The sequence below is a fragment of the Amblyomma maculatum genome, chromosome 2, assembly GCF_055883805.1.
Source record: "Amblyomma maculatum isolate TAMU_Amacu chromosome 2, ASM5588380v1, whole genome shotgun sequence".
Taxonomy (NCBI): Eukaryota; Metazoa; Arthropoda; class Arachnida; order Ixodida; family Ixodidae; genus Amblyomma; species Amblyomma maculatum.
This window is the reverse complement of record NC_139345.1, coordinates 37,141,029-37,168,922: the sequence shown is the minus strand read 5'-3', so window position 1 is coordinate 37,168,922 and position 27,894 is coordinate 37,141,029. Positions and strand designations below refer to the sequence as shown.

Sequence of the window (27,894 nt, the reverse complement as noted above, 5' to 3'; positions counted from 1 at the left end):
GTGCCATAGGCCCTAGTGATGTTAAGACAGACTCAACAGCATTAGCATAGACCACGGTATAAGTCCTACATCTAGCAGACGTCACATTCCATGACGTCTATAAAAAAAATGAGTACCCTCTATGGTGACTGAGTAGCTACGTTAAAAAAATGTTAAGCACAAGATGTGGGATCAAAACCTGCTGTGGCATCTACATTTCAATGTAGGTGAAATTTAGGCGGCATGAAGAAACCGATATACCAAATCAAGTTAATTCTAAAGCCGCTACTTCTCTTCACATTTACAGAAAAGCAAAAGCAATCAAGAAAGGACTTCACTGCCAATGTAAGGAACCAAGGCGCCCATATATGATGCACGCAATTAAGGTTGCAGGAAGTGATGCTAATTTTTCTACAATTGTGCTCAATACTGTAGCCACCACACACATATAACAAATCAACACTTAGATATAACAAACTATATCAGGACTTCAACAGAAAATCCACTCATGGCAGTATTTTTACACGTATGATACTAATGTTCCTGCCTTTATTTTAGATTAATAATTCAACCACTCTCAAGTAGCAAATAAAAAAATTCTAGAGGGCACTTTGGACCATTAAAGTGTGATGAGGCTAAATCCATATAGCACGGTGGATCGTAGCCCACTACGGCACCTCTATCTCCCTTTCTTCTTTCATTCCCACCTTCTCCCTTCCTTTACACGTGGTACATGTGTCCGTGGAGAATTGTGACAGATACTGCACCTTTTCTATCCTAATTTCAAACACCGCTGATGCCTGCTGTACTAATGCCTCGTAGACACCTGGGTCTGCTTCTGTTTGTTGTGTGGTGCGGCGTTCGTGGAAGTGGCAAATGAAAGGCGCCGCCCGGCGGGGCATGAATCGCCTGGTGACGTCATAACCTGTCGTAACCGTACATCACGCGCCCCTTGCAGAAGACAACCAGCATTTCATTTAACGCATCAAAGTTCATCGCTGTTCTATAATTCGTTTATAGGAAAGGAAATGCACAGTATTTGTCACTCGCAAAATCCCGCTATCATCTTTACGGTAGACAAGCGGAATTATGAAGAGTGTTTCACGATCCGGGGTGTGGCGCAGTTGGTAAAGCGCTGGGCTGGGGATCCAAGGGATGGAGGTTCAATTCTCGGTGGAGACAAGGTGTAATTATTTATTTTTAACTCTCGCTCTCGAAAGCGTGACAGCTCTGCTGACAACGTTCTGTCGACAACGATGAAGCATTAAATGCTTTCGCCTTAATATTCATTCAGTCATCATAGCACATACATGACCAAAGCCCTTAGTTGAGTGTATATGAGCCACAGTCAAATGTGTACATATGTCTGTGCAAAGTATGTCACCAAAACATAACATGTTTGGACTACCACAACGTGATAGAATATGTAATGGTGTACCAAAGTACAGGCTGCAATGCTATTTGTAGGCACTTGAAGCATGCAGTTTAGTAAGTAATACACGTTCATGAGAAGCTTGGCCAAACATTCTGAATGTGTCTCGGCTATCTTCAAGCATTTAGCTCCAGCATAATTTTTGACTCGGTCAACAATGCTTAGTGCTCAAAATGCAATATAGGTTACTTCTTAAAAATATTAAAAATATTCTTAGCCACTAAGCAGCAGCACAGGCACTGCCTTAAATGCTCGTGTCTGCAAACAGCTCTTTCATTGCTATATAGCTTTTTTCTTTCTCCTGATGGTGTGTACACCAGCATAACAGGTGTCAAACAAAACATACAGCAGCACTGAAAAATGTATTTACAACTTAAAATTTGCAGCAACAGTGCCATTTTTCTTCCTTGTCTTTTTCTTCGTTGATGCAGCTACCGCAGAGGTAACTTGATCTTGGAGTCGTTCGAAGAATTTCTTGGAGGAAGAAAGGCTCTTCTCAGCCCACTTGTCACCCTTGCCCTGCAAAATTAAGCCACACTCTATGAATGGCAGCATCACCATGGAGTTGAAATGCCCAAAAGAAAAAAATATGTTTTAAATCACAAAAAAGCAATTTCCTATTTAAAGACACGGTGCACCTGCCATCCTTCTATAAGGAACTGAAATGTGGTCCTGAGCTCTACAGGCAAGCCGCCCATTCCCTTAGCTTTTGCTCTGCACATTGTCACAATGACCGAAACATTTAAAATGCTAATGCAATCTTCATTTTTTGTATATTCCAGGTTGGACAATAATTCTACAGTATAATTCTCTAATGAAGAAGCAAAGTAGGCAGCAAGACAAACACTGTCATTTTCTTCCCCCCAAAGTTTTGTATACTTTAAAAGGCTTCTGAAGTACTTCGTGATGCTACTGTGTGCTTCCAGCAAAAACATGTAAAACCTGTCTCCAGTTTGTCAAAGAGCGTATGGAGTGCATCAATCCTAGGCTAAGCTATGCATTTGGATACTCATCCTCTGGCGGGCAGGTTTTTACCTCCTGCCTGCTCACAATTGCCTTTTTGAAGGCCACCACACAATAATAGGCACTGCCAGCAAGCTTGAAGCCCACTGCAACAAATCTGCTTATCAGTATAGACAGTATGAATAGCTGTTCTATTTGGTTTTCAGATACAGGCCAATGTCTTTACCGTAAATGCAACTGACCATATCACTGTTCTTAAAGGACTTATGGACTTATATCACTGACCCAAATCTTGACCCCAGCCAGTTCAAGGTTACTGTAAGTTCTTTGTCTTGCCTAACACTTCCGTAAAGACTCAGTGAGGTTAAAGCAAGGCGATTATGTTATCATCCACACAAAATATGCCCATTCCCTTTTTTGTCCCCCTAATAAACTGTTTTTTATTCCGACGTGGATCTTAAAAGATTCTCTTATATATTTGTGGCCCACACACAATGCAAAATGGCTACAGCTCAAGCAAAGAGCAAACATATGAAATTTCTTGGCTATACAAGCCTTATCCTGTCAATAGCTCCAATATTCTGCACTTCTGGATTACGAAAGGGAATGAAGAAAAATAAAACAATGGCTACTCAAACACATCTAAATATCAGCTTTAAGCAGTCATACCTTAGCAGCTTTTGTGCCTTTGGCCGATTTTGCACTCTTAGCAGGCTTGGCAAGTTCCGTGTTGGTGGCCCTGATCACTTTCTTTTTGTCCTCAGAGAGTTGATTTGATTTGCTTGTCAACTTAGCTGCTCGGCGCTTCTGGAATGCTTTCTTGAGTCTTCGTTCTCGTAGCTTCTGAGTACGGGACCTCTCACTCTTGGCAACCAACTCACCCTTTGGCTTTGCCTGAAATAATTTTTTCTTTGTCAGTATGTGCAAACTACATAGCAATGTGACTGGAAGAAATAAATAATAATTTCTGAATGCAGCACAACTGAAATAAATGTGCTAATAGGACAGTCGAAATCCAATGTTAACAAAACTGCAAGCTTCAACTCTTACCAAATTTGTTCAGATTTAAGATCCCACATCCTTAAAACTGATTTCAGGAAGAAATTTTCACAATGTTTCTCACCTTAACCTCTTGAGGTGCCAGAAGTGAAGCATCACTCACACCTACTGGAGTCACCTCTTCAACATTCAGTGATGGGAGGTTGCTCACCACTTTTATCTCGGCTGAGACCTACGCAAGAGTAGTACAGAGGAAAACCACAACTTAGCTGGTGCACAAAATATGTGATAATGCACTGTGACATTATTAAATGTAACAAGCAAAGATTAATTAAGCCATAAAAGCGTCAAGTACAGAGTTTATCACACTATCCGGTCATCACAAAAGAACTGGTTAGCTAACAACATGCTAAGAGCTTCACTGTCGTGATTAAATATTTCACAATACAACTCTCGATATTAAAGGTATGGTGACACAGGTGTCAGCTTTTTTTTTTTTTGTAAAGATGCCAGCTCCAGGAGCACGGCATTAAAAATGGCTAACAAACAATGATGGCAAACTGCTTCTCTTTTTTTCTTTTATGATTTAGAGGTTTCTACAGCAGCCTCAAACATAACAGTTGAATGCAAAGCTTAGGAATATAGTCATGGTATATTAAAAAGGTGAAAAGTAGTGCCACGGGTGCTTTCCATGCTAAAATGCACTACACTACACCATGTATCAATTTTTGTTTAATGGTGGTAAACTGCTTCTTTTTTTTCCGTGATTTAGAGGTTTCTGCAGCAGCCTCAAACATAACAATTGAATACAAAGCTTAGGAATATAGTCAGAGTATATTAAAAAGGTGAAAAGCAGTGCCACGGGTGCTTTCCATGCTAAAATGCACTACACTACACCATGTATCAAGGCAGAACAAAGCAGCATTGAAAAACCAATTCAAGCTTACAGGCTTTGGCATCATGTGGAAGTTGGACAGTGCATCCAGTTTGGTGAACAAGTCACGCATTGCTGTACGAATCTCAGTATGGGCAGGGTTCTCTTTGGGAGGCTCGTCATCATCTGCAGCCTTCTGCTTGTCAAGAAATTGTTGCTCGTACACCTGCAGGCAAGCATTGAGGCACCAATGTACAGTGTTAATACAGTGCAAGCAGAACAATAAAAGCTAATTTGCAAAATCCAAAGAATAAGAAGTACTTCCTTCAGCTGATATAACTTCTTCCATAATAAAGAAAACACGGGCATAAAACCCACGACAGTTTGCTATTCATCTGCTGCAGCAGTGCCAAAGTGGGCTTACATGCCCTCTGCAATATATCTGACAATGCGTTCAAGCCAGCTAGTTCCATTGGTGCATTATACTCCTTCAGCCTCTGTACACACGAGAAACACACGTACCTGGGCCAGGCTGAGCTTGCTTTTCTCCTGGTCAAGTGTGACCCGCCGACGTAACTCAAAAGGTTCCTCTGCTAGTCTCGTTTTTCGTTCCACATCATCCCAAGCTTTGTCTCGTATCCTCTGGAGAATCACATCTTCCAGGCACTTTGTCGTCTCATCAGTGATAGCAATGGCTGCATACAAAATAGCCAGCACTTCATGTTAGTCAGGTACGCAAAAACAGCATGTTGTTTGCACTAGAACTAAAAAATATAAATGAATATATCAATGTTCCTAGATCTATATACACAACTGATAGCCAATCGTGGCATCATAAAGAAATTATGAAAATGAAAAAAATAAATAAAAAGAAATCGGGAGAAGGCAAGGGGAGGCAAATGCCACACCAAAATTTTTCCAGGCACTTACTTTAGTCCCTGACAAGGAACTAATTTCATTACAAGCACCTTAAGCAGTTTAGTCCATGCCCAAAATTGTGCTAATTCATTTTATTAATCTTGGCTGCACCATAGAAGCATCACGCTGACTGAAAATTTGACCTTCCCATGCCCCAGCTCCTCCTCCATAATACACCCCCAGAATAAAATGGCGCCATCCCTGCTGACAGGTTTGAGCAAGGCTGCTAACCCCTACACAAAGAGGCCAGCAATTAGTTCCCTAATAGCTTCAATAATGCACACGATTGGATAAGCAGGCCTACTGTGCACTCACGCTGTCTCGTGGCATGCTCAAACTGGAAGTGTTCCTGTAACAAGCTGTTCTCGGGCCTCTCTGTGGCTTCCACCTCTCCCTGGAGCCTCCAGGGCCTGGGCTGCAGATTACGCTCCTCTAGCTGCCTGATCTTCTTCTTCAGCTGCATGGTAAAAGAACACATATGCAGGCTGGCTGAGTAACTGCATCATATGGTGGGAGCATCAAGCAGCCACTGCTACTGCAACTGCATAAAAGCCAAAACAAAAAAATGCCAGATCGGAAAAAAAAAAAAGAGAGAAATGCCCAAACAGATAGAAGAAGCCCAGTGTCACTCTATCACATCCCCTAATACAGGGCACAAAACAGTATATGGGCCCACTTGGCAGATACTTAAATATATGACCAGAACAAAAGGTGTCATGTCATTTTAACACGACACAGCTGAACAAAAAAAAAATCAGTATGATGCAGCAGAGAGCAGTAATGCACATAATAAAAAAACACAACCAGCCAGAATCATGCAGAAATATTCAATGTCATGCAACAGTTTATGCAACGATACCAGCTAAAAAGTTATAAAAGGACAAATGCCAGCAGACTGACTGGGAGATCTGACTTACAAATTCTTGACTTTGCTCAAAAGATGACTTCTGGGCATCCTCTTTTGCTGTCGTGCTCTGCTGAACGTCTTTATCTGCTACTGCCCTGCACAATTCCATGCCAATCAGAATATTAGTTCAAGAGGTGCCAAGGAGCGTACCAAGCGTGGAAGCGAGCCAAGATAGAAGCGGCAGCAGCGACTGTGGCTGATGGCTAACACTTACGAAACTAGTTGAACCTGTACAAGTTTTTGAAAATACACTTCATCTGAAAAGAAATTTGTGGCATGTATTATGAGACACACAAATGTTGTCAAGCTTCGCTTCCCCCGCATCCTTATGGTTTGCCGCAGCATCTTGTCAAAATGCACATCGTCATTTCGCTTGCAGTCCGGCGTCAGACGATTGTGTGGCCATTGCCATTTGTGGAAGTGGCAAAAATAAATGCACATATAATTTTCAGCTTTGAAATGCACAATGTAGACAGGTGCTTTTGCTTTGGTAAAACTCTGTGTGCACCATTAATGTATTATTATTTGGTTTAAGACCCTCATTGGAAATGTTGAGCGTGAAACTTCTTTGTGAGAGAGATTACTGAATAACATGGTTTCGCTGCATATCTACAGCACTGCATGTTTCCTTTTCTGTTTCAGCACCTAATCCACTTGGGAAAAGAATACGAAATCTCTTGATAATCGAGCCAACCCCCAAGTTAATGAATAAAATGGAGTCCAATATGAACTTTTGGGGGGTTCACAACAAACTTTTTGATAGCACATCTAACTTTCAGTGCCTGATAATTTCTCTACTAAAATTATTTTTGTTAATGACTTGCTACAGCAAACTTGTCTACTTAAAATGCCTACTTTGTGCAAATGTATTAGAAGCAAACATCTCTAGTCTTCTGCTATTTAATACCTGCAAGAACAAACTAAAATGCAGGACTCGCAATTCATGCAGTTTGCAATGTGCCAAGGTTAAAGTGAAACTCTTTAGTGCAGCATTGCTCTAATGGCAAAACTGCAATTTGTGGAGTCATATTCAGAAGTCGTAAAAGAAGCACCTAACTCTTTTACAAGAAATGCGCAAAATGCTGTCCTTCTGATGCAACGTACATTATGTATAGCCCGTGTACAGAATCAGGTACCCGCTTCAGCATTGCAGGCTCTACAGCAGCACATGCTGTGATGATCCTGGCTTTCAAGTCTCCTGCACTGGGAGGCTCATTAGTAAAAACCTCATTTTTATATAGCCCCAAAAGAAAAAGTCTGAGGCCAGGACAGGAGACACTGGAGGCCATGGGACGGGGCCCCTGCATCTTAAACTCTGCAGTAGAAATCTTGCAAAGAAGTGCTCCACAGCTTGTCAAAAAGAATGTACTGGCTAGTACTATGTTCCCATGAGCACTTTGTGAGGTAGTTCTCCAATAAATTTGTCCGCTTCTCCTTCCAGAACTTAAGTGCCCTATTTTTTCGCAGTCAGTGGTGAACTCTTCAAAAAGAAAAAGGGACCGATGGCATGATCCTTGAATATGCTGCACCATTGCCAACTGCCCACCTTTGTTAGTGTTTTTGCAGACAAAGCCACTGTGTGTTCACATCAGCCCAGTAATGACTGATGTAGGTTCACAGAAGAATAGCCACAGAAGTGCACTTCATCCATAGAAATCATTTTCTGTAAAAAGTCAGGATCTCCACCTAATTAAATCAGGGCTCAGTTACAAATTTTCAGCCTCCAGTCAAAGTCAGTTGCACTTAGGTGCTAATGCAGACTCCCATGAAAAGAGTAAATGCAGCACTTGGAAAGAACTCTTCACATTGATGTCACGCTTGCGCGAACCCACTGCGCTATTCGTTGAATGCTAGCTTCTGGCATTGCTCTTATGAAAGCAAGCAAATTGGTTTCAAATTCTTCATCTAAAAGATGTGCTTTAGGCTTCCTTTTTGACACCACACTACTACTCATAGAGGCAAACTTTTTAACCCTCACACACATGAACAAAGTCTCACCTGGAAGCCAGAAACCCGGGCGCTTGGCAACGAATAACTGCACTGCCACATGCCAGTTCTTTTCCTTGGTTACATACGCAACAATCATGTCGACCTTTACTTCGGTAGATAACCTCCTTCCACTCCACAACAACGTTTTCAAGCTGATGCTATTACTTGCAATTATGAGCCTTTCTTTTTGCTGTTTCCATAAACAACAACAGCTACGTAGTCATTTCGAGGTCAGATCGCAAGCGCAATAACAAAGTGCATTGGGTTTCGACATGGAACAGAGGGAAACTGGAAGCAATACTGACGGCCCACCCATCTGAGCCTCATTTGACATCAGCAGTATGGTGAAAAGCGCAGGGCACAGTGACCAGGGCCAGCGGTGTTTGCTTGCGCTGCATTACGGTATGAAGCTGCTTATCAAGGCGACATTTGCGCACCTCATAACACACAGCACAAATTGTTTTATGAACATTCTTTTGGGACTTGGAGGACACACTCCAAATAAGCAAATTCAACAATCCTTTTAAAACAAAAATTAGAAAAAGCAGGTCCTTTTAGTTCATTAATTCTTCCTCTTACCTGGTGGTCACTGTAGCCTCCGATACAACCCCATAGCTATAATGTATCTAAAGAAAGTCGCCTTTCTAAATAAAATTGAACCCTCTGAAAACACCCTGTATATGGCTAATGGTCAGTCAAAGACCATTAAGTGAACCACATCCTAATTAAGTGTGCATAAGACGACTAAAAACCAAGCGAATTGTATGAGGTGCATGCCATGACTGCATGCAATCAAGATTTTATAAATGAATAGCTTTGAATGAATTAATGAATAGCTTAATGAATAGTTTTGAGCTAACTTCATCAAGCCAAGAGACAATAATTTTTAACACACAACATCTATTGCTTCTTTCACTTTTGTGCAAAAGTTTGCTTGCATCTAACATTTTGCTCTCTGGAATGAGTTAGTGGTGTGCTTAAAAAAAAAAAAAAAAGGTGAATTACTTTATCCTCAAGTGCAGAGCACAAAATGAGGCTAAACCCCCTCACCAAGTTGCAGCTTTGCTGCTCTTTTCAGCATTCTTGTTGTCAGCCAAGGAGGCAGGAGGATCAAAAAAGTCTGCATATGTAGCACTGCGGCCACCCTGCACACAAACAAAATAAGTTTACAATCATTGCACATTCTTTTCACAAGCCCACACACCTGAGTGCCCAGCTAAGGAACAAAGTAAAATGTGTGGCATATATTTTACAGGTTGGATATTTACCTTTTATATCTTGAAAATTCAGCAGACTTTTTTCAGTGAATACTATTTCCTATGGATGAGCTACAGTTATGTTCATAGAGATATGTGTAGAATCCCTGGAGTCAAAAGTGACATGAAGTTAATAATGGTCTCATTTTTTTCTTTTACAAAGAGCAGTTGATGTACCTGTAATTAATGCAAAAGATGTCTTATTTATCTTTCCATGCGAAATTGTTGCTATAGCAAAAAGTAACAATGTGGACATAAAGTAATTGGACTATTAGATAAAAATGCAAAAGTAAGTCAATTTATAAAAACTTGATTCTCATCTGCTTGCACTCTAGGTTCAAAAAGAAGGCCGTGCATCATGTGGTCCTCATGCTGGTGCAGGAACTGCCATTGGTCTATTTCACGTTGATAGTGGTTTGTTACACTTACAAATGTTGTCAGTATGCTTGCAAGCAAAAAAAAAACTTGCATAAGTAATCCAATGAGATGATTGTCCTGCCACACAATTCTCTTCTACACTTTCATTTTCCCCTGTGACCTCACTTAACAGCCACTAAACAGCCAGCTAACTATGATATGCAAGTCAAGAATAATAATATTTTCTAAGCTAAACTCAAATTTTAAAAATTCAAATTAGGCATGCTTTGTTTTCTGGTTTAGACTGAAAAATCCAAAATCTACATGTTTAACACGAGCTCAGGCTTTATGATTACCAAGCAACAAGAAAAGAAATAGCAGTAGTGCTATGAGGCTGCTCCCCAATTGCCATTCAAAGCTTTGTAAAACACTGAACTTATCTTTTACCAGTACAAAAGATCCAGTAAAATAATTTTCGATTTTAATTAATTTCTTACTTGCAGAGCCTCGCGTATACTAATGTGATCAGTAGGGTGAATTGGTTTGCATACATGGTGGGTAAACTGCAAAAAGTTATGAAGACAACAAAAAAACATGGTATGGTAAGGTGTATCCCAGTCAAAAAAAATCAATGGGTCCAATTGGAAAGAGCAGTCAGATTGAATTGGTTCTGCCAATCCCAAATGGTTTGTCCAATGGGTACTGTCCAACCGAAATTGTTTCTCCACTCCCAACTGGGAAGTGCAGTTGGTTTCCTTACTCCCAACTGGGACGCCCAGTTGGTTTCATGATTCCCAATTGGGAATGAAGAAACCCTTTTGGGGGTCCCAATTGGGATTGAATAAACCCATTGGGCTAATGGGAAACCCATGGGTTACTTCAATCTCAATTGGGATTCCTTCGCTCCCAAATGGGACGCCCATTTGAAACGAATTGGGCTTCCAACTGGGCTTCCCATTGGTTCTAATTGGTCCTAAGCAAAAATTCCCAATTGGGAAAGTCAAGTCAGTGATATCATTGGCTGAGATGTGCACAGATATACATACCTCTATAAAGAGACAACAGTGAAAAATTTAAGTTCTTATAAAAAGTATATGCCGCTTAATCTTATTAATTGATTATATCATGTTCGCTCTAAGTGCAGGCATAATTAAATAAGTTAACTCTGAATAACAAAGATGTGTCACAGGACCCAGCAGCACTGTACAAAGAATGGAGAATATAAGTCTGCAACCTGTGGGTATATACATTGAATCTGTGTCAGTTCCGTGTGTGTAATGCTTGCTTGTCTCATATATGATTTCTGTAAAAAATTCTAATTTCATTTCACTTGTATAAAAGTCGGCTCCCCTATAACTTCTGGATACAAAACATTGAAATTGCATCTCCATTATTTTTTTTTCCAGCTATGTGAGTTCAAACCATTTGGGCTCAATGGGTATGCCATTTGAGTTCAATTGGTGGACCATTTGGCCTTCATAGGTGACCAATTATTTTAAATGGGGAGCACCAATTCATATCAAATGGTCAGGCCCAATGGGTGGTGAAAATACAATTGGTTTTTGACCAATTCAATTTCAACTGGGAAATTCCCAATTGGACCCATTGACTTTTTTTGACTGGGATGACTTGACAAGACATGGAAGCAGTTTACTCAAAGTCCCAACAAGATGCTGAAGAGTGGCCTTGGCTCAATATATTAAAGTGACAGTGTAAAAAACATCCTCTTCGACATAAAAGACTGTCATCCCATCAACATGTCATGAAACCCACGTCACAAGTGATTTCATGTTCTGTGGGATGTGATTAAAGCATGACGTGTAACATGAATTAGGCTTGCTGCATGTCTCGAACGATGCAACTTTATGAAGTAAACAATATTCCTGTTAAAGAAATTGTTATGTAAGAAATAAAGGACTGGAGCTTGAGTCCCTCAGATCTTAAGACAGACATACTACGCATAAGCCAAGTAGGTACACTTGTATGGCTCGGGCACAAGCAGTGGTTTTATGTATGTCATATGGTCAATCAACTCGATGTCTATCAACTTTGCTACAGCCTTATACCCTTCAAGCCAAGCTTAAATGCCCCTAATTGTTTTTGTAGTCTCCTTCTTATTACAAATTTGTTCACCTATTCTTAGACGTTCTTGAAAAATGATACCTGCAACCTGTCTGTCACAGAATGATTTTAGTAAGTAAGTCGATTAAATCCTAAAGCTAGTGTTGGGCTAGTTGTTCCAATCTCTTTCTCTATGACAGGGTGATTAAAATGGAATCGTGCAGCTATTTTTGCTGACAGCAACTTAGACAATACACAAATCGTGCGCACCATGCCATGTTGTTATCCCACTGCGTATTTTCGTCCAAATAGCATCGGACCCCCTTTAGTAACAATGCCTAAGGCTCTGGATAGGAAAGCTTGAATGACTTTGAACACTCGCCTTCTCGTCCGGGTCATCTTCATCCGAAGAGAGCTCTCCAAAGTAGTCGATATCGTCTTCCTCGTCGCCCTCAGAATCGCCTTCACGAGCATCAGCCCTTTCCACCCTGTCTACGAAAGCTTCCATATCAGCGAGCCGGAAGAACCTGTCGTCGACAACAGACGATGGCTCCGCGTTTTCCTTTGTTCCGGGTGCATCGTCATGACGCATGCGGTCGTCCACATCTTCGTTGAAATCTACGCCACCTGTTTCGGAGGCCTCATCCGACAAGTCGAAGTTTTCATCGTCACTACCGCTATCAGAAGCAGCGTCTGAAAGGTCGGACCTCTCACCTTCACCTGGGGCGTCTGCTTGCGTGTTCCCCTCTTTCTTTAAGTCTACGCCGAAAGTAATAGCGGACTTAGTTGCCACGCGAGACACCGATAAAATGAGCTCCTTTACCAGGCGGCTGTTTCGGAGCTCTAATTGCTGCCAGATCTGTTCGTCGTCGAAGTTGTCAACAACCAACGTCGGAAGTTCTGTCTTCGACAACGCAGTAGTCTTTCCGTTCCACTTGTCCAGGGCGTCGTACAAGTCTTTTGTCAATATTTTCATCGTTTCTGCCACATCTGGCTGGACTCTATGGAGCAAAAATAAAATAAATTAGTTTAACTGCAGGAGCATGAACAGCGTAGCAAGCCAAGCATGTGGCAACACCGTTCACACTTAGATCAGCCACACCACTTTAAGCAGACCAAAATTACGCTCCAGACTTACTCAAGGAACGTCTCTGGCTTTTTTGTGCATGATTCAAAGTCCTTGATGCACTTGGCCACGTGCGCTTGGTTAAAATCCAAATTGTGTGACGCGGAGCCCATGCCGGCGTCGCCTATGGACGCCGCCATTTTTGGATTTGGATTTTCGGCCTGCTTCGGCTGGCTCATTTGTATCAGGTGGACGACCCAGCTTACTGTCCTCTGTGATTGAGCCTTTTCCTCCGAATTATCTACAAACAACATTCAGCGCATGTCTCTTCTAATTGTCAAGGCGCCTTTTGGTTTTGTGTTCTCGGTAGCCTTGATCTTGACGTCACAGATGATTAGACCTCGCGTGGGAATTTCAAACAGCGCTCAAAGTTGTCACACGGAAACGAGGCCCGAAGATTCATTGTTGACCCAAAAGTGCGCTACCCCGAGCTCAGTCGGCCAGGGAACGAGGGATATCCTTAAAAAAAAAAAAAAAAAAAAAAAAATACAACTTAATAAAAAAAAGGCAGACAACTCTTCCCAGCGCCCCATAGATATCTGAGTAAACAACAGTCAGCTGGCGGTGGATCCAAACGGACAGTTTGTTTAATCCGTACATGCTACAGCAGAAGGCTGCCCCGCTTGTTCTCTCTGTGGGCATAAAGGGCAGACATACCACATATCTTATACTCATGTATTTAAGACAAGCCATCGGGGAATCTGCAGCTCTCTAAGCAATCGCAGCAGGCGGCCGTACTGCTCAATGCTAGGCACTAAACGTAGAGGCAGTAGAGGTTCAACTCCGAGTCACAGATCGAGTGGTCCGAAGAAATCGTCGGTCGGCCACCTGGCGTCCGTTGGGCTCCTCTGCGGGGAGGGAAACACCCCCCACAACCACAACACCACAACTCCCGCCTAAAACCCGTTTCTCAATTAAGATTTCCTCCTCCTCCGCATGACGAGAAATATGACACTGATCAAAAGTTTGGCGCATAACAAAATTGATTTCGATCAACTATAAGGAGATGGATTTTGGGTTTTAGGCGGAATTGTAGTCTGCGACACTGTTTCGAGCCACACATGCTACCGACTACTCAAGACAGCAAATCAGGGTTTATATATAAGCATATGTCGTAGGTGTCTTTCACATAAATTGCTATCTCACGAATTTATGCTAATGAATTTGCTTGAAATGGGACATCAGGCTGGTATTGCGTAATAACCCTCAAAGGGCCTTTCAAATACTAGTTGCGAAAAACTTTTGGCGGTCTTTGTGAGCATTCGAGTCTATTTTGAAAGCTTCGCTTACGTGGAGCCGAATATATATACAAATAATTATATATACAAGAAATATGGGAGAGGCCTTCGCCCTGCAGTGGGTATAGGCTGATGATGATGATGGCAATGATATAAAAAGTGATCCTGACGACCGCTCGCAACCGATTTTGGCGACCCATCCCCGCACACAAACCTCCCCACTGACGTCACTGGGGCATTCTGGCTGGACCTACTCATTGGGCGCCAGAAAGTTACGCGGTCGGGATGGGGCGCATTTTGATTGATTAACCGTCTTAGTTGAGGACAACCCAGAGGGCTATGGAACGAAAAATGGTAGGGGTAACATTAGGAGATAGGAAACGTGCAGAGTGGGTCAGACAAATAACTCAAGTTACTGACATTCTAGCGGAAATTAAGAAGAAGAAATGGGCATGGGCAGGACATGTAGTGCGAAGAGAGAATAACCGATGCTCGCTTAGGGTAACAAACTGGATTCCAATGGAAGGAAAGCGTAGCAGGGGGCGGCAGAAAGTTAGGTGGGCGGATGAGGTTAAGAAGTTCGCAGGGTTCAAGTGGATGCAGCTAGCGCAGTACCGGGTTAATTGGAGAAATATGGGAGATGACTTCACCCTGCAGTGGGTATACTTTCACCGTTAGCGCCTTCGGCGAAAAAAAAAAAAAAAAAAAACGGAATAAACGTGTTTTCAATCAATCTGCAGTGGATATAGTCATGATGATGATGATGATGATGATGGCCCAGAGATGACCCTGGAATTCTGTTCAAGGCCGCCGAATGGGCCGGCGTCGCCAAAAGTTTCCACGGCCTGCGGCACTCATAGCTGACTTCCCCTATTCCTCCCACTTATTGTAAATAAAGTTTTATCAGCCTCAGCTGCAAAATTAGAGGGGTTCGACTCTGCTGAACCGAATGTGTGGAGCGAAAGTTTTGGGTGTGGGCGACTGAACATTGCATCAAACACAACCAGCGCTCCGTTGAACGCATCGAAGTTCACCACCGTTATAGACAGAAGCCACTTTCATGCCATGCGGATGCGATGCCGGCGGACGCTTTCCTGCTCCACTTGGTCAGCTCTCCGCGCCGGCGCGCGCATCTGCAGTGGAATGGATGGATCGAAAAACTATTTCGTCAGACAGTCGTGCGGACTGTTCCGTGCTAGGTGGCCATCAACCAATGGCTGACGGCGACCTGGGATGCCTTCATAGCCATATAGAGCACGTGAAACGGTAAAGTTCCTCACCGATCTCGACGTCGTATCTTACTCGTCTACTGACATTTCGGTAGCGACACGTACGCCATCGTCAGCGGCTCGGCGACGTCTCATCGAGAGACGTTCCTCTCGTTCATCGGGCGTCTCGGCCACACGCTTAGGTCGACCGGCTTGTACCATATGCGACAACTGCGCAAACGCTTAGGCTTTCGCATTTCTGCGTTTCTGCAGTGTAGATTCCACAGTGCCCTAGGAATTTTAGAGCGCAGCTTTTTGGCGCCCGTTCCTGCATTTCGCAGTAATTAGTAAAGTAATTAATCGTCGACGTATACCGTTGTCCCTTGTAACCACCTTCGTAGCCAAAAAAGAATGGTGATACCATAGGATAGAGCATCAAGGAAATGTTTGCAAGTGACGAAATGGTTGATGTGGTTTGATTAGGTAATTAATTAGACCCAATAGCAATAATAATTGGTTTACAGGAAAGGCAGGTGCAATGTCACACCTGTTGTGTGAACACCATTACCGTGCCTTAAAGGAAGGGAGGAAGAAGGGAGTGAAAGCGGATAAAGTGAAAGGGGTGCCGTAGTGGAGGGCTCCGTCGTAAATTCGACCGCCTCTTGAACGTGCACTGGCATCGCACAGCGCGCGGACGCCTCTCTGTTCCGCCTCCTTCGAAACTAAATTTATCCCTCGCGGAAGAGGAACTAGTTGGCATGGAACATGTGTGAAAAATAAAAAGTTGTCTGCAATTGTACTTACTTGTCTTGCTCGAATTCTGTCCCTCAATCTATCGGAAAGCTGAAACAGTTGATGAGCTGCGCTCAAATTTCGCATTAGAAAGTAACGTAATCGTCGGATTTTTTTTTTTTTTTTTTTTTTTTTTTTTTTTTTTTTTTTTTTTTTTTTTTTTTTTCAGCCATCCTTGTCTGCCGCGTGGTGACTGCTCACCGCTGTGGCGTGACGGTGTTAGATATGTGCACCTTATCCCTCGTATCCACACACGTCCGTGCTATGTCCGATGCTTAGCCGCTTAGCTCAGTCATATTGCATAACTGCTCCTGCAAGGGTACTAAGACCGTTCACTGGCTCGTGGCCTCGAAGAGAAATGCACCGGTACCTCACGTCCATGCATAGAAATATATGGACTCGTGTTCGGTGGTGCGTCAAGCCATAACAAGGAGCCGAGATTGCTCACACCCGAAGGACTTTGTGTGACAGCTAGGAGAACAGGCTTTCTTTTTAGATCGCTACTCCTTTCCTCTTTCGTATGAATGTTACTCTCATCCGCAACCTACGGTTGTCGTGTCACCCACTCATTGTCTACACTCAGTCCTTTAGATACAAAAAAAAAAAAAAAAAGAGAGAGAAATGCGCCGAAGGAACCCAGAAGCAGCGCGTGTTCGCGCGCCTGGGGAAAGGGTGAGATAAAAGGAGGCCGCGCATAAGTACGTGAAGTGCGCACGTCCTTGACGTGACAAAAGAAAACGTGCCGCGCGGCAGCCAAGGTTGCCGCGTGCAGTGCCGTAACCGCGGCACCATTTCCGATTAGGGAGGCCCGCGGCCGCCGACTCGCGTAATCGGATTCCGCGCAGTGCGGCCGGTGGCAAGCGCTCGCGCAACGAAAACACGGCTCAAACAACTTCCGAAACAACTTCCCATCTCCGCCTTCTTTGAAAACAAATTCTTCCTTCGTTTTTAATGAGTTGGAATTAGGACGTGATTTTCTAGCGGCTTTTTTTTTTTTTTTTTTTTTTTTTTTTTTTTTTGCTGCTTCCGATTTTTAGAGCCGCGCACAAACGCCTGTTTTCTGTTATTGAGACTACAGCTTCGACTGTGAACGAAATAAATAAATTAAAAACGATCAATTGGACCCTTGTCTTTTCAATATTAGCAATGAACGCCAGGGTGAATTGCGAAATCTCGAGGGGATACCATTTCACTCGGACAAATAATGCCTTTATACTGAAACGGACGTTCATCAAAGGAGATGAGGAATATATGTATAGAGTATGCCGCAGCTTAGTAGTAGCGAAATCTCATATAGCGGCAGAATGTTATCTCGTTCAGTCATCTGCTCGGATGTCAAAAAGACAAGAAAAAAAAAAAAAGCGCCGGGAGTGTTAAGTCGCCAAATGGCTCCGGCTGCTGCATGGAGAGAGGGAGAGAGAGAGAGAGCGAAAGCGATAAAGGCTGATAACAGTTTTGTCACCCTACTTCATTCTGCGACTGCAGTAAAGCAAAACAGTTGACAAGGCTTTGCAAATGACAGTTGACGCATGCTGGCGTTCTCATCTCATTAACGTCACTTTGCATTTTTATTAACGTTTTTTTTTTTCTTGCTAAAACATGCCGTGTTTGAGTGGCTTCAAATTAGTTTCTGTCATCGAAGGTTCTCTGACGTACCCGGAAATATATATATAAACACTGGCATTTTCCTTCAACATCGGCGTCAATATTTTGGCTATATAGTACGTGTTCCCACATGTGCATAAACATATTTTACCCCTGTACGTGTTCCCACATGTGCATAAACATATTTGACCTATGTGTACGTGTTCACATATGCGAATACAAATATATTTGACCCGTGTGACCATACATAACATAAGGGAATCTTGTCTAACAATATAGATTATTTCGCTTAAATATTTACTATAAAGACTGCCGAAAAACAACAGCAACAACGAAGGAATGAATTCGCCAGACGTTCGGAGCTGTGTGCGCAAGACCGAAAATTATAATTAAGGGCGCTTCAATTATCTTCCCTACCAGTAAGTCCACCTTTCTACCTGTCTACCCGCTTGAGATTTGATCTATTTTAAGAAATGGGCAGCAAAAAAATATAAGATATATAAATCCGCGCCTGACGTCGGTTCTCCCTCTCTCTCTCTTTATTTATGTTTATCCATGGGACAGTATCTCGAATCAGCCTGGAAATGAAATGATTCAGCGCCATCACAGATAATCGGGAAAGTTGTGTGCCATCCTGTTTGAATTTAGCTCTGGCCCATTAGTAACAAGCAAACCATGTCTCTCTCTCTCTCTCTCTCTATATATATATATATATATATATATATATATATACACACACACATAATTCAGCTAAAGCGAACGCATGGAGATGAGTGAGAGACAATTAGAGGACATCTTGTATTTTTGTTACTATAAACGCTTACGTTCAACGAGCAAAAAATCAGAAAGAAGAGACCGAGACATAGTTGCGGGGAGCTAAAGACGGGCGCGGGCGGCCTGGTGCAACCCAAAACAGCATCCAGACGCCCAGCTGTCACTAAGGAAAGAAAACAGCACAGCGCGAAAAAGCTACGGCGTGAACACATCCTGCTGCTCGGGGTTGCATGCACCGTCGCGTGAACCCCCGGCGCCAGCTAGGCTCCACGAAAACTGCGATACTGGAGCTGCATACGCGATATGTGTGGTTCTGTATCGCCGACCCTTTTTATTTGTGCGCACTTATCCACGCGTTGACAGCGCTGTTTCCGGACGAGGCTCCTCTTTGACCGGGGATAACAGAGGAAGAAAAGTGTAGGAAGATAAAGCGCCGGCGGCGTTTATAAGGAGCGAGGGGAGCGAAGTCGGAGGTCTCACCGCCCCGGCATTCATTTTATTTACCGGCTCTCGACCCTCGCCACCGAAGCGCCTTTTCGGGGCCATGTGTGGGTACAGGTCAGGCCGACCAAGAGCGCGACGCGTGTATATCATTGTAGCATTATTTTGAGCTTTACGGTTTGTAGGCTTATAATTGGAAACACATGTATAGGTTGTGTTCACTTGCTTCGTTTGAAACATAAAATTAGAAAGCACTTTAGTTTATCATATAGCTTCATACGTATTATACTGTTTGTATAACTGTCAATAGTGACGCACTGCGCGTATATATATTATCATTATCCGATACGTTATACGTTACGGCACTTTTCTGTCCGTAGGCAGAAAATAAACCAAGTTGAGTAGCTCGGATTAGTTTGTGAATAAGTGGTTTATTTAGTATCTTTTACGCTTCACTTTCGTAGTTGTCGAAAGAAATGACTAACAGCAGACAAACTCCGAGGTGCACGCCGGGCGAACACTTCAACTGCTCCAACCGCAGCAGCCACAGTTTCTTCGATCGGGCAGACGGCAGACAATGTAGCAGACGAAATGGAACTCGCGAACCCAGACGACCGCGCTAACGTCGTCGGATATGACGTAGGGCTGGGAACATGCGCATGCGCAGGACGGTGCGTGCGTGCCATTGACTCAGGCGTTGACAACTGAAGGTTTGGGGCCGACCCTTGTTTTTTTACGAGGAATGTGTGTCGAATATCACTGCGTGACCGTTGGATACTACAAGTGATTAGAACAAAGTCTACAAAGCCATCGATGTTTTGTGCTTCACGCGGCCCGAAGAATGGATATTCGCTACGCGAAAGAAGACCCACTAGCCTCGATTCAAGATCCGACTGGCAAGTGCTTTTTTCACACACGCTTACTTTATCGTAGTTATTCGTTGGGCTCCCGAGGCCCATCCTGAAAGCAGGACCTTACTTTAATACCTTCAGTTATAACCACCTGGAGACACGGTCACCGCGCCCGTTTGTTCCGTGCGGATAGACTGATCGCAAAGTTAAGTTCCGCGGCCGCTACGTTACTAACACACACGCACATACACGTCCAATTCGGCAGTGCGGCGTGGACAGGCCCGAAATTTCCTCGTCGATGTGCCACTAAAAGACAGCGGAAGACGGTCGCTCTATACCGGCTTAGGTGTTGCTCCCGATGAGCTCTGATAAACGACAAGCATCGGCTCGTCGGCCCACAAGCCGACGGGCGCTTGTTGACTGTGGCCCGAACAAGTTCCTCGCAGCTTGTCGACGGTAGCCGGCTGGCGCGGCATCAGTTGTATTTTGCGGCTAGGTTTCTTCGTTTCACGTGACTGTTGTCGAAATCGAGTTACTGGGCCAAATTCTGTGATGTTGTTTGGTCACCGGCAATGAAAGCTGCTCGGCCTTTCTTGGTGCCTTCTCAAGGCGTGAATCTCTGGCATCCGCTCTTGAAGCGCGAACAGTTCCGCTGAGCGCCGCTCGCCTCGTGCTTGTCCGGTGCTTCCTTCGAGACGCCTATGGTGTCGTAAGCGGCTCGTCGAAATGCGTTACTCTTCCCGCCGCGAAGTAACGTGAAATGTGTGATAGAAATATGTGGACGTGATTCCATAGGTACTACATAACTTTTGCCGCATTCGGCGCTCAAACGAGTGGCCGATGATGAGCACAACTGTGACTGACGAAGGCCAGCCGGCCAGCCACTCACTTGAGATGGCGGTCAGTCACTGAGTCACTACATCAACACAAGCTGACGAACGTCTACCTTCTCGGTGTGCATGCAAATGCACAATCAGTGTTTATTTATGTTCGTAATGTGCTTTCCACTTGCATTATTTCACTTCCGTAGCTTGCATTCCCAAGTTGAGGGAGTGCTGGGACAAGAGTGGCTGAGACATCTCCAGTTTGTTGTGTGTTATGGATCGTGCCGTTCTGGCCCGGTCTGGACCGGCGCCAGGAATTTCACGTCTCATTAGGCGCTCGATGAGACGAACAACGCGCGTACAATTTCATGCGCTAGAGAGCCGTTAAAGGAGGCGGCCACTCGTAAATGTCACGCCTTACATTTGTACCGCGATGTCTCCCTGGAGGTGCATCGATCCAGCGATCCAGCTCATGGGGATTTTCGGGGCCTCTCGGTATATCGCTGAGAGCGCCTGCGTGATGCCACTTATTGAGAAACGTAGCAGCTCTGACGATACCGATCGTCCGGATTCCGGTTTTGTCTTATGCGTCTCTCACTACTTTTTTTTTTTTTTTTTTTTTTTTTTTTCTTTCAGACCACGCGTCTGTGTAGTCTCAAATATTTAAAATGCCAGGCTTGGATTGGTTTGCAGCCATTGTGCACCATTTCGTGCGTGCACGAACTTTGAGGAATGTATCCACGTAGTACTTACTTCGATCAAGTTGTGTGGCTGCATCCGTGTTGGCTGCTTCTGTGTATATGTTGCGGGCGCGTAAAAGCAGCCTCTCTTGACCCCAGAACGTCGGATCACAGCATCTTTGAAAGGCGTGTCAGAGCACCCTGTTCCCATTTTTGGCCCGCAGTGCCAGCGAGAATGGGTTAGCCAGATCGAACGTAATCGGCGCAGCAGGCGAACGGGAAGTGGCGAGGAGGAGGATTTGGTCAGCGCGAAGCTTGCTTTTTGGAGCTCGTCCAAGGGCGCCTGAAAGTGCCCCTCCTGTGTGTGGTAGTGTGATGTCGGCGCGAGGAATGCAGCCAGATAACTTGGCGCGCTCACACACACTAGCGCGCGGGATTAATTAGCCGTAAAGAATGCGTCACGCTTTCTTCGAAACTCACTCAGAGATGACAGCTGCTGATTCATCGGTATTATGCACGATGATCCTTTGTTTTTGACGGTGCCTGTCGAAAAACCACTGATATGTGGAGAGGCGTGGTTGGCGTGGGTAATCTTATTCGAGCAAAATAATCACCAAAGTTTCCAGCCATTTAAGGGTCTCGTGGCAGATAAAAAAGGGGGCAGAGTTCTAAATAAAACCTTCAGGAATTGAGTAATTTGCCAGCATATATTGCCATCGTTATATAAAATGGACAACATATATTGCATTGTTAAACGCTTGAATTGCTCATGGCGTGACGTAGAGCTCTGTCCTTACTAAGCTGCGAGCTTTCCCCTTGTAGTACTTTGACATCCTCCTTGTAATGCCGGCCTGGAAAACCCAGTTACTGATCACTGAGTATTGTTAGCTGTTATCTAACTTGAAGTCACAAATTGTTAGTGGAGAGGTTGCAGAAAATCCATCTCCTTTGTTTTATTTCTTGCTGAAAGCTTTAAATTCTCTGTTCACAAGGGTCAAGTTATGCAAAAATTCCATTTGCACTTACTTTTGTTTGCTAATATTGTGCATAATTTATTCTATGGTTCAGAGAACACAATTTTCAAATTGGTTATACTTCCTTAGCTTTAAAGGGAGTAATGGTTCTGAAATTAATGACTAAAACTAATGTGCATATATTTAGGCAAGAATTAAGAAGTAGTGTTAAGCAGGGGTCCTTGTTTCAACATCTTCAAATGAACTTAGTAAGTTGAAGTGTGCATTGAGAAGAATATGGTAGACTAAAGACAATACAGTGCCAGTTTCTATTGTTGTTATGGCTAATTGCATGTAAAACAGTTTTGTGCCTGTACTTGCTAACCTCATGGTTATTGCAAGAGGCTTGGAGGCAGACATCAAACATGACCAGCTAGGAACACATGTTTTTAATTCGTGAAAGCTGTATTTAAGATATTTTGCTTGTATTACTTATGTGTGTGCACGCGATAGAAAGTAAGTGAGCGATTACTATTACTCCATCTGAAGTGTGACTGACAGTGGTCAATTACAGCTCCAGAAAAGTAGCTGAATGATTGCAGAATAGTAATAGATTACCATTGCATTATTTTTCTTCAAACAGTATTGCCATGGTAGAAACTCACTTGAACTGCAATAAACTAGTGTGGCCTGGTAGAAATGTTTTGGCATCTTAGTTTTCAACAGTTGTTTTCCGAAATTGTTGCTGATTTTGTAATATTTCCTCATGAAGACACTAGCTGCTACACTGAGCACTCTCAATGTCAGTGCTAGAGGGTAGGGGAGTGTTATACCATATAAATACCATACACACCTGCTCATAGTTGCGCAGTGGTTCGATTCCAGTTTGTGCATCCTCTGTGGAGCACCATGTTTTGTTGTTGGTGCTCCAAAAAGGGATGGAAGGCTGAAAAGCTGAAAAACTCATCTGTAGATGTTATATTAGAAACATCAGTTAGGGGGGGGGGGGGGGGCGGCTTCTATTGTGCGACCGTAGCAAGGACAGTTCACCTTTTGGTCAAAATCTGGTGGAGGTTCCCTGACACCAGGCAGCCATGCACACCATTGTGTGGCCAACCAATCTGATGCAATCACATCTTCACAGGCATTTTGCCCCTGTAGCTTTTCGTCACAATAAGTAACTGATTACCAATAACCAGGTACGCAGAAAATAATTGAATTACCCGAAATGTTATTGTTTGAAGAAAGTAATTAGTCGGTTACAAAATGACACAAAAATGTGATTGATTTCAAGTAATCAGTTACACAGAACTCTGGTATGATATTGACACCAAGCATGTTTTGCTAATGTTTATATATGTAAAGTCATCTTTTTGAAATGTGACTGCTTGTTGTTGCTTAGGAGAAGGTTACATTTGTTAGGCAGTCAAAATAATAATTTTGAGTGCTTTCGGTGAGACCTCGCATTGTAAAAACGTGTCCCCTGAAGATATAGTAGATACCTTGTTTGCATCTCTTTGATTGGTATAAGCACTACACAATTGCTTTTTTACTTTGCCATGCTGATTGCTGGCTAATGGTTTAGCTCTGGATAGCTGAATTACTGTAAGGCTATTCCCATGGTTCAGCAGCAATGTGCTTTGCTGTGGCAAGTAATGGTCCTGTAGTTGCAGGAGCTCTCGCTCTGCTTTGCTTTCTATGGGTGGATCGAACCTACATTGTGAAAGAGGCATGTCCAGCTCATTGATGGGTCTTCTCGTGCTGCCTTTCCTGGAGGTTTGCCAAAGGGTTAACAGCTCCTGTTTGGGTCAAGTGCCTGCCTCTTTAGTAGCTGCTATGCTCATGGATCTGTCTGAAACGGTGGCCTCTGTGCATATCACTTATTTTCTTGTTGTAGCTTGTCACACAGCATTCGGCCTTGTTTGTAATGCTAAAGTCCATGTTGTTTGACTGTCTGCCTGTTTTTGTTTTACCTCCTAGCTGTCTATAATCGTTAACCTGACTGTCTCTTTTCATCAAGGCTTACAGGAAACAGGATGTCCTACTATAATAAGCTGTGTAAAGGGTAATGTTGACACGTTTAAATATTGCAGGTATTCTGCATTTTGACAGATTTGTGTGTCACCGTTTATTTTGTTCTGACGCTTGGTCGATTTGTGTTATTCATATTTATGCTTGTGCACTAAATGGTAAACTTCATGTCAGATAAGTACCAATTGGCATGGTGTAATCTTTGATTTGGGATTTTACAGAAATGACTGAGTACTTCACAGAATTCAAGGCTTGGACTAGGCCACAGTGCATGCTTGTTTTTGCATTGCAAAGCTTTGTATTTTGTTAAATCGGAGTTGTTGGTGTGTTGCCCATTCCAACTCCAGTTAGTTTGCATTCTTGGTCCTCTTTTCAGTTAGTTTGAATTCTGCTGAATTCTTGTTCCTCTTTCTTTAATTGCCCGCCACTAATTTTCAAAGCTGAGGCAGAGCTGGACTTTTCTTCTCTGTATGTTTCTCTTGAGTAGCTGCATAGTATGAGGATTTTTGCAGTTTTGGCTGCATATTTTTGTCACAGTGCAGTGTAACAGGAACCTTTGAAGTTTTCTTAAAGATGTTATCATCATCATCAACCAGATTATATCCACTGCAGGGCAAAGGTCTCCCCTATATTACTCCAACTGACCCGATCATGTGCTAGCTGCATCCACTTGATCCCTGCGAACTTCTTAACCTCATCTGCCCACCTAACTTTCTACTGCCCCCTGCTATGCTTTCCTTCCCCTGGAATCGCATTTGTTAACCTTAGCGACCACTGTTTATACTCTCTCCACACTACATGCCCTGCCCATGCCCATTTCTTCTTCTTGATTCCACTAGAATGTCATTAACTCGAGTTATTTCTCTTACCTACTCTGCATGTTTCCTATCTCTTAATGTTACACCTACCATTTTCTGTTCCATAGCTGTCTGGGTTGTTCTCAGCTTAAGTAGAACCCTTTTTCTTGAGCCTCTACGTTTCAGCCCCATAGGTGAGTACAGGTAAAATTCAACGGGGATATACTTTCCTCTTGAGTGATACCAGTATGCTGCTAGTCATATTCTGTGGGTACTTGCCAAATGTGCTCCATCCTAATCTTATTCTCCTCATTATTTCCCTTTCATGGTCCAGGTCTACTGTTTCTACCTGTCCCAAGTATAAATATTCGTCTACCACTTCCAATGTTTTGGTAATACTTTGTAATGATGCATAAGAGATTACATGGATCACAATGTGATAACCGCCTATGGCCGCTAAATAATTCCTAGTTGAATTTTTTTCTCACCTGTTTCAGTTTTGGTTTCAAGAGCCGAGTGATGGCTTTGACGTCAAAATGAAATCGAGGCCACGTGAGGGATGCAAAAAATGCGATATAATTGTTCTTCTGTTGTTTGCATTCACTAGAACGCTAGAGTTGGCCTTCCTCAAGAACGGTAATCATAAGAAGGCAGAAGTCAAGAATTATATCTGTTTTTTCATACCTCGTGTGACCTAGACTTGATTATGACGCCACAGCCATCTCTCGGCTGCTGAAACTGAAACTGGGAAGAAAAGAAAATTCAGTCATAAATTATTTAGCGGTCGTAGGCAAAAAACATGCGATGATCGACGTACAGGAAAATAAGGAGAAAAATGTCACCAAAATTTGGTGTTTATACTTCTTTAAATATACTTATTGCCAGTAGTCTTTTCTGCTGCTTTTTGTGCTTTGAAGATATACTGAGGGAAAATTGAAGTTGGCTTGTATGGATCGGGTAGCTCATGCTAACCACAAGGCAACCACTCTCACTGGAAATAGATCTATTCTGAGCTAAAAAATAAGTACAAGTGTAGCCACCAACTTTGCTAGTAAAACTGCATGCGTTGAAGTCGATTGTCCATCACAGATGCCCAAGGCTACGCAGTCCCACACGTGACCGAGCACTGCAACGAATGCGTGCCAAAGAATGCCACGCGACAGGAGCGAGGGTGCACCGTCCAATCTCAATTTCAAGAGAATGTGTGACAGATACCGCGCCTTTCCTCTCGTATAAACCAATTGTAATTATATATAGCACTGCAACGAACGCTCACCAAGGAAAGGAAATTTCCACTGTGCAGTGCAAGCCCTGGCCTTGCTAGCAAAACCTGTACAAGGGGTGCACAATGTACAGTGTGCAGTAGCAATGCTCAAGCTTTAACATTCTCCAGTGGCGATTCTGCAGTGTGGTCGGAATCTTTTTTTCTCAAAAGTACCATGTTTTGTGCCATGACAAGCCTTGAAAAGCTACTCGGTGTGTGATTTTACTTATAAGGCGAAATGCTGTTTAGAGGTGTAATATGCTCGTAGAAGGTGTTTCAAGAACTTTCTAGGTGTTGGCAGAGGAACTGTAAAGAAGAAATTTTGGTTAACGGCTTTTGGTTTTGCTGAAGTGTTATCAGCATGCACACAGGCAGTCTTTTCTGTCACATAATTTCTCTTTGCAGCCTTTCTTTATTCATTTTGCAAAAAGTTTAAAGACCATAGTAATCTTGCACGCCTTTTTAAGTCAGTGGCAAACCTGTCGCTGACGGTACATTTATACCCTACAGGCTCTGCTGAAGTTTGGAATGTAACATTTTTATGTCCTTCACAGTGCTACTCAATGCCTCCTCGCTGTCTTCTCATTTGCATCATTACCAAAGTGACCACCTCTTTAATTGTTTCTAGTTTGTACAGATAAATTACAGCTTTTCATATGCAAAATATTTTTACGTGGGAGTTCTTCAAGGAGCCATTCTGGAACCAATATTGTTCTTGTTGTATATTAACGACTTACACAGTGTGCTTCATTATTTTAACTATTTTTATGCAGATAATATTATGATTTTTGTCTGACAGAATGACTCCCGAGCTTCAGTAGAAACTTGACTGATATAACCAGAATTCATAGTTGGTTTGAATAACCTACTGCATATAAACCTGACAAAATGACATTCCTAACATTTCAGTCACCTTAAATCGGGATTGTTTCTTCTATATATTTATCACTTAATAGTCACATTATCCAACTTCCCCATCACATTAAATTTCTCAGTGTAATTCTTGACAACCACCTGAAACTTCATGATCACGCATAATATTGGCGATTGAAAAAGTTTCATTTTGTATTCATATTGTTGTCAGAACATAGTAGTTTTTTCAACTAACATACCATCCTATCACTGCATCGCATGTACGTTCACAGCCACTTGTTTTACTGCTTTTCATTTTAGGGTAACACTTGCACTACAGATTAGGGCCACCTTCAGCGCATTCGAAACTAAGTGCTCTGACTAATGACATTCAGCTCATTTCGTTCCTGTTCAGGTCAACTCTATAATAATCTAAATATTCTCACTAATTATGGAAAGGTTACTGTTTTATTTGTTGGCATGCCATTATGGAGTAACATATTTCATAAAATCAAGTCTACTAAATCATTTCTGTCATTTCATCGTCTTCTGAAAAATAGTTTCTCTTGAATTGTGCTGTTCACTATAAATAATACTTAGCACCATGTTTTCTTTGTTGTACCCTGCTCTAAATCCTGAGTACTAGCAGTGGTAACAGCTACACAATAATAATTTTTATTATTATTGTATAATACAATTTTGTGCATTTTTTACCCCATATTC

General features: G+C 42.9%; 2 protein-coding genes across 3 annotated transcripts in view; one reads left to right on the top strand and one right to left on the bottom strand.

Moving 5' to 3' along the window:
- Positions 1–1,754: 1,754 nt before the first annotated feature.
- LOC146198379 (U3 small nucleolar ribonucleoprotein MPP10) lies at positions 1,755–13,025 on the bottom strand. Its single transcript, XM_084593860.1, has 10 exons — positions 12,874–13,025; positions 12,118–12,736; positions 9,112–9,206; positions 6,083–6,167; positions 5,481–5,622; positions 4,770–4,942; positions 4,321–4,473; positions 3,498–3,605; positions 3,044–3,268; positions 1,755–1,930 (listed from the first exon to the last, which is right to left on the bottom strand). The coding sequence occupies exons 1-10, from the start codon at positions 12,999–13,001 to the stop codon at positions 1,778–1,780; spliced, it is 1,881 nt and encodes a 626-aa protein (XP_084449986.1). The 5' UTR covers positions 13,002–13,025; the 3' UTR covers positions 1,755–1,777.
- Positions 13,026–19,576: 6,551 nt separating this feature from the next.
- The window catches only part of LOC146198377 (unconventional myosin-IXb-like), a 109,601-nt gene continuing 101,283 nt past the window's right edge, over positions 19,577–27,894 (top strand). For both annotated transcript variants that reach the window (XM_084593859.1, XM_084593858.1), the window contains exon 1: positions 19,577–19,815. The gene's annotated coding sequence lies outside the window, so the exon portion shown is untranslated. The remainder of the gene's footprint in view (positions 19,816–27,894) is intronic.